Source organism: Rutidosis leptorrhynchoides, unplaced genomic scaffold (genome assembly GCF_046630445.1).
Source record: "Rutidosis leptorrhynchoides isolate AG116_Rl617_1_P2 unplaced genomic scaffold, CSIRO_AGI_Rlap_v1 contig437, whole genome shotgun sequence".
Lineage (NCBI taxonomy): Eukaryota > Viridiplantae > Streptophyta > Magnoliopsida > Asterales > Asteraceae > Rutidosis > Rutidosis leptorrhynchoides.
The window spans coordinates 1-11481 of record NW_027266669.1 but is presented as its reverse complement, the minus strand read 5'-3'; the positions used below and the strand labels follow the sequence as shown (position 1 = coordinate 11481).

General features: G+C 35.9%; 2 protein-coding genes across 2 annotated transcripts; both read left to right on the top strand.

Moving 5' to 3' along the window:
- The first annotated feature begins 21 nt into the window (after window positions 1–21).
- Window positions 22–8754, top strand: LOC139883693 (uncharacterized). The gene is made up of 25 exons (XM_071867834.1): window positions 22–210; window positions 811–1051; window positions 1159–1259; window positions 1545–1755; window positions 1935–2016; window positions 2319–2607; window positions 2793–2865; window positions 2980–3116; window positions 3301–3462; window positions 3971–4173; window positions 4263–4406; window positions 4515–4603; window positions 4697–4844; window positions 4947–5053; window positions 5358–5413; window positions 5704–5867; window positions 6221–6411; window positions 6920–6977; window positions 7058–7130; window positions 7277–7378; window positions 7468–7564; window positions 7667–7792; window positions 7877–8064; window positions 8360–8500; window positions 8578–8754. Exons 1-25 carry the CDS (start codon window positions 22–24, stop codon window positions 8752–8754), a joined length of 3549 nt encoding a protein of 1182 aa, XP_071723935.1.
- A 2527-nt stretch (window positions 8755–11281) lies between these two features.
- Window positions 11282–11472, top strand: LOC139883697 (uncharacterized; the record flags this gene model as incomplete). The annotated part of the gene is made up of 1 exon (XM_071867837.1): window positions 11282–11472. A coding segment is annotated over exon 1 (191 nt), but the record flags the coding sequence as incomplete, so codon positions are not given.
- Between the last annotated feature and the right edge of the window lie 9 nt (window positions 11473–11481).

Genomic DNA, 11481 nt, shown 5'->3' with positions numbered 1-11481 from the left:
TGTGGCTAAAATATATTGAAAATGAATAATTGTGAGTTAATATATTCAATCAAGATCAAATGCGATGCCACTAACCTTCTGCATCTAGACAAATGGGGACTTAGATCGGTTGCCAGAGATCATCAAGCACGAATCCTTTCTTGCCAATCCTCCTCCTACATTGGTGGAACTCCGAACATAGCCCTTGCCTGGGCCACACTATTCTTCAAGGTATTTCTCTTGCTCATTCACTCGGCTACGACCTACGAGAGGTCAATATAGAATAGGATGCATTGATTGTCATCAACTCAATCAATAGTATTGACCCTTGTTTTTAATCTTGTCGAGTTATTATCACGATAAAACATTCATCTCAAGACTATTTATCTAGCATTTTTGTACAATAAGAAACAATCATCGATTTATCCATTCACTTGCAAACCTTAGAATAAATGGAAGTTACAATTTGCTCCCTTCTTTACCTTCCGTTGCCGATCTGACTAAGTAATAAGAAGCTCGTGTTTACATAAAAATAAAATCATACGACTCTCGTGGAAATCGAACAACATGCGAAATCAATAAGGAATTTGGGTACCTTTGTCGATTGGTAAAAAATCAAGCTATAATCATTTCCATATTTAAATGAAATTGAATCGAAATTACTTACATTTAATTAATCCAATCAAACCTGAACCGAACTGGACCGTTCCTTGTTCCTTACGAGAAGCCAGAGTCGAATCGAGAGTCTCCATTCCAAAACAAAAACTACAGTCTACACAACTTAACAAAGGAGACGAAAAGTTCTGCAAATTTCCACTGTAATCCTCTTAGTTCAACGAGTCAAGCACCGATCAAATGCAAAAAAATAAACTATTGGAATTGGAAGCAGGAGAAGTTCAAAACCAGCCATTAATATGGAAATCAGAAGAACAACCGGATTCAATTTCAAGCTCACAGTCAATGTTATCGCTCACAATCGGTCGAGTAATGGCTACTCTGCTTTCTTCTCGCTCCAAAAAGCTCCAGCAATCTATTTCTCGACTCTCGCCTGACTCCAAAATGTCATCTCTCGGTTCGTTCGTCTACTGAAATTGTTGTATTATATAGCATCCATTGGAATTGATATTATGGTAATATATATTTGTCTTCTGGTTGTGTGATGAAATGGTTATTGAGCAGATTCTGTTGAGGAGTCGCTTTGGTTTCTTCATAAGTATGTTAGAGATGCTGCTGACAGGAACGAAGTCCTCGATCAGATTCTAGTTCCGATGATCGAACATGTAATTGTACTGTTATTATAAGTTCATTATGAGCGTTTTTTATACTTGAAGCAAAGTTTAAGCTGAGGTGCTGCTTTAATTATATAGTTAATCAATTAGACTAAGCTAAAAACATTCCTGGAATGAATTAGATAAGCCAGGATCTTATTTGTTTTTCGTTCGGCATATGTTGTTGCATCTCGCAAGTCTGCTGGAATCAAATTCATTATGAATGCCTCTCATCTGTCTTAGAAGTGTACAGTTTCTTTAATATTTTCGTTTTTGATTTGAAATTGTGTTTCGCAGTCACTGAGGTCCAAGGATTCAAAACATCACTGTCAAGTTGTTATAGTTTTGAACTGGCTCTTTCTAGACGAGATTCTTTTCAAAGCACTCGCCACAAATCTTGCCAATATCATCTCCAGAAAAGATGATCATTATATTGCTTTTGGTTGGTGTACTCTTGTGCGTAGTCTAGTGGAGTATGAGAGTCAAGCAGATCAAACATTACTGAACGGTAAACTCAGTTTTCACTGTATCTGGATTTAGTTTCATTACATGTGTTTCTGTTAACTGTGTAGTTAATAGAAATTCTGCTTGCTATAGTTTACTCGTAGTTGTATGCGTGTACCTATTTTTTTTCAGGGCATTATGCCACTGAAGTGAAGATTAACAAACTATTCTTTTCTATGGCAGGAATAAGGGAGAATCATTGTGCATTGCTGAAGATACTTTCTTCATCAATTCCACAGCTCTCACATATTGTCTGTAAAGGAAGGTAGAAGTCTTTCTGGTTGATGTTTTTCATCAATGCAAATCAATGGAATTTGTTCGTTGTTACATGTACCTGATATGCATTTGTTACATATCTATTATCATAGTCTACACTCAGCCTTTTTCCTCACTGCATAGTACTTGTGTAGAAGAAATTTATGTATGTAGAGAATTTTGAGGTTGACCAAGGTTGTTATAATGACATAGTTTCTCATGGATGGAGATTTCATGTTTATTTCTCTAAGACGTATCTTTATTCATTTTTGTTCTGGTTTGTTTCCTTGTATCTGATCATCTGTTGTGTAGCACTTTGCAGCACGGATTTGAGTTGCCGTCCCGCCTTTCTGTCTCTGCTGCCGATTGCCTTTTAGCTCTCACTGAAGCACTGGCAAAAAAATCTGGGGTTTCAAGCAGCAGGGCACAGTCATCAAATTCCCATTTAGCGAGTCATGTCATCAGACAAAAAGCTGTTGATATTGGTAACAAATATTCAATACAAACATGTAGATCTTTTGAGATTTCAGACCTGGAAATGAAAGATATACTTTGGGACCAGCTAGCCGAGCTTATAATTCTTGCAGAAAAGCTCCTCGCTGTACGTTTTTTTGCTTTCTTTTCAATCTTGACTCTGATTTTGTGCTATACGACAATATTTTAAATTCTGGTAGAGATCGGCGAAAGAGAACATGTTGTATGGGTTTTGTTTCTTGCTCGCTTGCTTGGATATTAGAATTTTTGTTGTAGAAACTTGATTTGTTTTTTTTTTCCCTATGCTTTTAGTGGAGCAGAAAAAGTCGGCATTTACATGCTAAAGGATTGGAACGATTGCTGAAGTGGTTGCATGAGATAAAAGGTCTTTACTCTTGTTTTTAACTCGTATCTGTTGCATCCTTCACTTCCATAACATGTTTATCGCTTCTAACTTTTTGATGCATCATGATACATGTGTCTGCAACATAAATGGCAGGTTCAGAAAATGTCAAGGCTGGACCGCTACTGCTTAGTTCTTGTTGGAAGCACTACAGCACCCTTTTGCACTTGGATGATCGCAGCTTCTTACAGCGTACCAAAGATTTGTTGGATCAATATCTATCAGGCCTACAGGTCCAATTTTATTCATTTTGATATTAGTTGTGATAATATAAAGATGGCATGAAGCGTTATGAAAGCACATTTTTTTCTTGTAGTCTAACTAATAAGGTGAAAAAACTAGATTTTTTACATGCATTGTTTATAGTAAGAGCGAATCACTAAAGTCTTGCATTCCAAAATAAAAAATAAAATGCAGTATTATACGGACAACAATGAGGAGGATAATGACAGTGCTGTAGAAACCAGGAAATTCTTCTTGACTTGCCTATGCCTTCTGTTGGGGCGTTTTCACGGAAATAAATTTGGAAGCACAGTATCAGAATTTGGGATACAAATTTCACGTGTGTTATTATCACAGGTACTTGTGCTTACTTTCAACCTCCTTGAAGTGATATTTATATGTATTTAGTAATTTGTATGACGACATCAATGATCATTTCTTAAAAAGAAGGTATAGTTCAGATACTTGATTTGTCTTGTTCTTGCTAGTATTGGTACAAAACAAGTTAAGAAAACTACTATTCAAATTTCTCGAAAGCTTTGACAGCTCTTCTATGCAAGAATGCATGTTCACCAGCCTATTCTTTGTTAATTTTTTTGAGTAAAAATCACGACACTAATTCCGTTAAAAACTCTAATCTGTTATGATCCCCTAATATCTCATGGCACCTTGTTTACTGTGACTGTGTGTGGTTGGGATGGGATGCTGTTATTATTCATTGTTATTTCTGTGTATTAAGTATCATGATTCCATCATTCCATGTAGTCTCTGACACTGGGAAATGATGTGTATCCTTCAGAAAGTTGTTTGTAGTCTAGTGTCATAGCAGTCATACTCACTTTTTTTTTCCTGCAATTTTTGGAAGCTTCACTGCCACAATGAAGATGTGATAGAGGGGGTAATTTGCATATTGAAGACGGTCATTTTTGGGCCAGGTTATTTAAGTGGAAGCTGTCTCCCTGACACTACTCAGATGGATGCTGTGGTACCCTTGTTGCTTCACTTCCTGGATGAACGGGATGGAGCAGCGAGAGCTGTTGTTATGCTCATTGCAGAATACTGCTTAGTGTATTTTCTAGTTCTTTTCAGCTTTCAAAGTTGTAACTTTTTTCGGTTTGTACTTGGATTAGTCTTGATTTCCACAAATGTTTCTGCAGGAGCCCTAATGATCACTGCCTAAAAGAAGTTATAAATCACCTTGCTTCTGGAAATCTGTCTCAGAGGAGGAATGCTATGGATGTGGTATCCGAGATCATTAACATATCCTCAAATTCAGTTAGCGTAAATACTCACGTGGCATGGTATAAACAGCTTTGGTAGATACCAGTGTCTTCTTTTTTCTTTTTCTTTTTTTGTTTTTTCTCTCGCCTTGGTAGGCTTCTCATAAATGTTCTTTTTGTGAGTGGCAGGCAAGACATAGCATATTGCTTGCTTGACTGTCTTGGGGATGAAGAAGTTGTAATCCGCGAGCAGGCATCTAATTTGCTTCCGATGATTGGTATGGCCCTCAGAGTTCTCTTTTTCTCTTGTCTGTGGAAGGCCTCTGTCGTTCTTGTATGAAGGTTGCTGAATTATCTGTCTCTTCTCACAGATCCATCAGTAACATTGCCTTCGTTAGTCAGTCTTGTTTATTCATCCGATGAAAAAGTACAATCATGTGCAACTAATGCTTTAATTGGGGTGCTCAAACATAACAACTCCAAAGTTGAAGTTATATGTCAGCTGCTTGACAGCCTCAGGTATCCTGCTTGCCCATGCCCCCCCGTTCCCTCCTATAATTAGATTGTTTTTCTTATTTGGCAAACAAATTTTAGCTGGTTTCCTCGTTGATATCACGCTAGAAATGCATCTCCATCCTTCATTGTCAATAATTCTCTCTCTCGTTTCACTTCCAGTAACCTTCACCAAACTCTGGATCTTCCAGAAGCTACGGAACAGGTTGCTGAAGGTATGCCTCTCTTTTGATGTTACAGTGTTCAATGGATTTCCGTTTCTGATCAGGGTCCCTGTGACTGTCAAATTTCATCCCAGCTGGAATGTGACATTTGAATATTAAAATATTATTTTCCAATAATATTTTACAACAGAGTAAAAAATGTCTAGTGCCAATAGAATTTATCCGGCTTTGTTTGCACTATCTTTTCCTCTTAATTTGCTACTGGCTAAGCATCAATGATAGCATGTTCTGATTAGTTTAATAGTTTTTAGGTGGAAACTACTGCTTCAACATGCTCACCTTTCATTTATTTCAGGGTCGAAGTTAGATACTGGTCGAGTGTTCAATCTGATCCTGGAGTGGTCTAATAGTGTAAGATTGATAATTCCTGCTATTCACTTTTGCGTGATCTTTTTTCATTTTCATTTTGCACACACCTTATAATGAGAGAATGTTTGCACTTTGCACTTAAGTTCTTTTTAAGATCACAGAATACTATTGTCTCCTCCACGGATTATTTTATATATGGTTTCCTGGATATGCTGACATGCCAGCATGCTGTGTCTAATTCATATTAGAACTGGTGACACCTACATACTGTTGCTTCTATGTCTGTATCTGTAAATAACTTAGCTGATTGGCTATTCTCATATATTATCTAGGTAAAAGAATGGAAAGCCTTGATCGGACCACTGCTTGACAAGATGTTTTCAGAGCCATCAAATGCCATTCTTGTAAGGTTTATGAGTTTAATAAGTGAGCACTTGGTGGAAATTATGGATGAAGTCCTTAATCGTGTGCTTTTGCTAATGAAGAAACAAGATGAGTAAGTATGATGCATCATGTTTTGAAATGTTATTTTTACTTGAACCTGTGGCATTCTCCTCCCTTGTGCTTTATCGACTGTTTCTTTCTGTAGTTTTTCAAACCCATTAAAGTGGTCTTTGTAGCAAAAACATGAAGACATTAAATTTGAAAAATTTATTTGATAAATGCCAGATTTGCCTAGACTACCTGTGCAGATATTATTTGTTTCAAAATGTATTATTACGACACTTTTGAGAACATAATCATGCTGAGGCCAAATAGTTTTCACTCTCTTTTGCCAATCACAATCTAAAACCTTTTTGTTAGATAGTGTTATCTCAAGTTAACTATCCGACTGTACTCCATTGTTAGGGTTGATGAATGCATGATGACCAGAAGTGAAAGTCGAACGTCCACAAGAGATAATTCTGTGAAAACGGAGCAGTGTTTGTTCAAACGGCTATGCCCGTTACTTGTAATTAGGGTACTTCCGTTAAGTGCTTTTAACGACCTCAGTTCATCTAGTATGTACGGCGAGCTTTACAAAGAAGGCAGCATACGAGGTATTGCTAATATAACTTCTCTAGTTCTGACCTCACAATTTCATCTTACTGTTCATCATATGTTTTTAGTTTTTAAACAATTGGACAAACATATTGTGAGTTCTGAAAGATGTACCATTTGTAAAAGCCAAATATATCATTGTTTCTGTTGGATTTTGATGCGAGATTTGAAAGCTGGCATGTTCCTTTTAGTCTAAAAGTGTTTAATCGACATTACCATAGGTAGAACCAATCATTCATGGATCTATTTTTATTGCATGTATGAAGCATAACATTACTCATGTTACATGAGGACAATTTCTGAGTATGTGTGCTCCATCACTCTTCTTCATTAACAGTTGTTGTAGGCTGTTCTTGAAAAGGGAAAAGTAACTTAGCGTGATGAATTTAACACAGTGAGATTACTAGGTTGAACAATCTTCTAGAAACTTTCTTCCTGCAGCTTGTAGTCTTCCAACCATTATAATGATACATTTCTATTTTGTTTTTTGGCACTTCAATTTCTCAGGATACAGAGATATCAGTGATATCGACAACAACTGTGTGGCTGCCATACTTTTAAACAGGTTGATCCACAAACCATAAGCATGATGATTTACTGTAACTTGATTGAGATTGATGTTTCAACTTCTTCTTTTTTATTAAGGGCGCTTAGTAAGTTTGAATTTGAAGATGTTCGAAAACTTGCTGCCGAACTTTGCGGGCGCATTCATCCCAAAGTATGAACCTTAACTTTGTGTCACTTTTACTTTCTCTAAAAGCGTAATTGATCTCCTCCCAGACTACGTATCGGCGTTGTCGCATGTTTTCTTACAATTAACAACTGTAAGCCTTAAACAGCTTTACTCTGCTTTTGATCCTGCAGGTGCTCCTCCCAATCATTTGCTTCCAACTGGAGGATGCCGCAAATTCTCAGGACACAATGAAGTCTAAAGCCTGTTTGTTTTCCATTTGCACGTCACTTGTGGTAATCACGCATTTCGATCTACCATAATGCATATCTTCATTAAACCTTTATATTGCAAATTAGTAATTAGGGTTCCCTTCCACCTCTAGGTCAGAAGCACCGACACTGTTACGCACCCTCTTATGCTTGAAATCAGAAAAGTGCTTGAAACCATTCTGTTATGGCCTCCCTCAGATCAGGACGAAAGTGAGTCTTTGATTTTACGCCCTAATTTTTATTTATCTATTTCTTTTCTTCCGTTTATTGTCAATTGATGTTATGGCCATATGATCTCTTCTTTACCCTCAGCTTTAAAAGCTCAACATGGATGCATTGATTGTCTGGCACTGATGATATGTGCCGAGGTGGAAGTTCTTAAAATATTGAAGGTATCGTCCATGAAGAAGATGAGCATCACGAGTGACACTAGTCCAGGTTGCTCTTTACTGCTGAATTACTGCTTATACTTTATATTAATTGCTATACACGACGGCATCTGATTCTTGTGGCTTAATGCAGCCTCATGGAACTCGGTCCTCTCTTATGTGATTACTCGTTTGATAAACCGTGAGGTTCAAGAGACAGTTCCTCTCTCATTCTGCCTGTGCATGGCTAATGTACTCATCAGTGCTTGCCAGAAGATTCCCGCCTCTGGCAAGAAAACCTTTGCCCAAAATGCCCTTCCATTAATTATTCGTTCTGCTAAGGTAAATAACTAGCCAATCGAATTTACTTTTTTATAAGAGTATTTTTAGAATTTAGTCCTTGAGTTTTAGCAGAAATCCGAAACTAGTCATGTTTGTTTTAAAAAGCTCAAAGTTTCTCCTTATCTTAGAAAAAAATTCTTTTACAACGGGATCAGTTTCTGGCTTTTTAAAGAAAAATACCAACTTCAGGAAGATCAAAGTTCCTGTATTTTTTGATAAAATACAGGAACTAAAATGCTATACAAACTCTGTTTTGGTTTCATTCTTGCTAAGCAAGGTTAACACAATTATGCAGGAAGTAAATAATCCAGAGATAAGAGCTGCTTGTATCCAAATTCTGTTCTCGGCTGTGTACCATTTGAAGTCAGCTGTTCTCCCCTACTCATCAGATCTTTTCGAACTTTCCTTGAAGTTTCTTATAAAAGACTCAGAGAAGGTATTAGAACTTGTCCTTGAGAAAATTCAAAAAAGTAAAGAAATTCACAAAGCTCATGCTTCATTGTTGTTCTTCAGGAAAGGATTGCAGGCGCAAAGCTAATGGCTTCAATAATGGCGAGCGAAGATGAAATTTTGGAGTGCGTATCAGGTAAACTATTAGAAGCAAGATCTGTGCTTTTACGTGTATCTTCATCAGATTCATCGCCAAATTTGCAACAAATGTGTCAACAATTGCTAGCTTGCATGACTTAACTCTAAATTTATCCTCTCCCTTAGCCTTCAGGGTAACCTAACCTTATACCTGTGCTATTTGTATCTTTTGTTGACATATTTTTATGATGTATATTGTTTCTTAGAGTTCAATTTACGGAGCAACAGAGCCCACATATAAGAAATGTTAAGTTCATGCTAATGTTTGATAGAGTCTTCTAGAGACACCCTTGTCATCAGTAATTTCCAATTCAGTTATTTAAGTCATTTCGAGGATTAGAATCGAGCTCCTTAAAATGCCATAGTTTTGGATCAATTCCTGATTGATTATGGGATAGAATCAGCATGTGGCCTTGCTTGGACTTATGTCGGCGTGTAAGTTGGCGTAGAAAATCCTAAGACGTTCTGTATTAGTGAAAGATGTAATCTAGTATTAAGCGTGTATAAAGGACAATTAGATTCAGGGAAAACCGTTTGGGCATGGCAGTGTTCACGTCTCAGTCACTCTCATAATTTTCCAATTAAATTAAATGCATTTCTTTTGGCTAAAGTATTATTGATACTGAATTTTCTCACAACTAACAATCATGCCCCATCCTTATCCAAAATTTATATCTATCATATTTTTCCAGCTCGTTGGTACACAGATTGAATTTTCTATTCCCATGATTTTCTATTTAAGATATTATATTAAATCCTTTCTATCTGTCTCTATGAACAATTGTAGTATTAGATTCTTCTGTGGGGACCCATCATGAACTAAAAACAAGGGGTTGAAATTAGTTTGTTTTTGTACGAATTGGTGTCTTATGTTTAAGGCTGTGTTTAACATTGCTGTTGGTTGTAATTATTTTGACGTTGTTCGACTTTCGGTTTATAGTGACCAAAATGTTTACATTGAAATTGCCGGTTGGTAACTTGGTATTCAGATTATCATAAATGTAGTATATAGATTGTCTTGGCAGATTTTACTCCGTAGAAAATAAAATAAATAAGTAAATAGTAATGTCACAATTCTACTTCCGTCTCTAATCAACTGTGATATTTCCTATTCAAAAAACATATGAAATGCGAACGCATGAGAAAAACGACAATTAATTAGGAAAAACGACAATTAATTAGGAAGATGTACAAGGTCTTCATTGTTCAGGGTTTCACTTGAATCATACCACTATTATATACTTTATAATTGATTCAGTTAGATTACACTCAAATTTTAACTCCAAAAATAAATTTAGTTGAGCCACCCACCCTCACAACGAATTTGTAACTAATTTACATACATCTCATAAAATTACATCCAACTATTTCCCAAAAAAGAAAGAAAAAGAAATTCCAGATTTATTGAGTGTCGATTCAGGTAATCTAATTTCGAATCGTGTAGTGGCAGGTTTTATTAGACCTTATTTTTGAGGATATAAACCTATATGATTAATGTATGCTAACATCGTAATTATATGCTTTAAAACCAAATTAAATTCTTGTCATTTGGATCGAGTTTAAGGACTTTAAACAACAGTTGAGCCTGCCTCAGTTGCATTACTAAAACAGACTTTAATGTCTTTCAAAGCTAGCTAGGCTGTCACGCTAGGGTCCAAACAATGGTTGACCATTTCATGTCGACCGTTGACTGTTAGAGCCAGCGAGGAGCACCGTCTACTAGTCTCCGTTGACTTTTCGACTGTAAAATTCAGCAGCCGTTAGTAGCCTTTCTCTCGTTGTCTAGTTAACTTTATTTTACGATAGTTTAACAAGCCATGAACGTTAATGCTTATTATGACACTAAAATCATTTAATGGACTTTAAGTATATACAGTACTACTGGATTATCATGATTTGAAACAATGTAAAAAAAATTAAAAAATACATTTTGATTTATCTCATATTGCACTATTTTGTGTGAATCAAACTTATCAAACTTAAATTCTAATCTTAATTTTCTACCCTTTTTATAAACTTCTTAAAAAATTATATATTACTTCTTCTATATTTTAATAATCGATATTTTTAAACTTTCTAAACATACCAATATCATTAATTTTAATATATAAATTATTTTTATTTTATAATTTTATTTTATTAAAATTATTAATTGTATATAGATGTGAAGTTAATAGAAAATACAAATAAAAAAATACATCGATATTTTCAAAACATCGACTATTTAAAGACAAAAAAATCATCAAAAACGTCATCTAAAAAAATATATTTGATTTGGATTAATAAACTTAAAGAAATATCATGTTAATTCATTTTTGTTTCCCGTCTGCTGAATGTCTTGCAAAAAAAGTTACTAGTTGTTTCCAGGATGATCCAATTATTAAGAAATTAACCAAATTAATTATTTTGTCTTATTATATATATAAGAAGTAATTTCAATTCAACACATGGACAGTCCACTTCATCAAATGCAAAATCCATCTTCCCTCTTCTCTACAATCCCATAATTCCCAATTTCCTCTATACATACATAACATACTCCCAATCCCATAATTCCAATTCATTCATTCATTCGAGTGAGACTGATTAGCTCAAATCAAAAAACACACCTTCCTCCGATCATCCACAAATGCTTCAGCTTTTCTTCGCGGTGGCGTTCTCGGCGGTCCCTCTAACTCTCTACATACCGCCGATTCGCAGTCTCAACCTCTTCGTCGAGACGCTAGAGGATTTGCTCCGTCAGACCACCGTTTACACTCTCAGGGCCTATCCTCTAATCCGCGTCGCCGTCGCTCGGCTCCTCCAATCAATTTTTCACATGCCCAATTC

What these genes read in the sequence shown, in the direction of transcription:
- LOC139883693 (XM_071867834.1), top strand. Translation starts at nt 22, where the DNA reads ATGAATAATTGTGAGTTAATATATTCAATCAAGATCAAATGCGATGCC. An exon ending in GGGCCACACTATTCTTCAAG is followed by an intron (nt 211 to 810) that starts GTATTTCTCTTG and finishes TAATCCTCTTAG; the next exon opens with TTCAACGAGTCAAGCACCGA. An exon ending in TCCTGGAGTGGTCTAATAGT is followed by an intron (nt 5,414 to 5,703) that starts GTAAGATTGATA and finishes TATATTATCTAG; the next exon opens with GTAAAAGAATGGAAAGCCTT.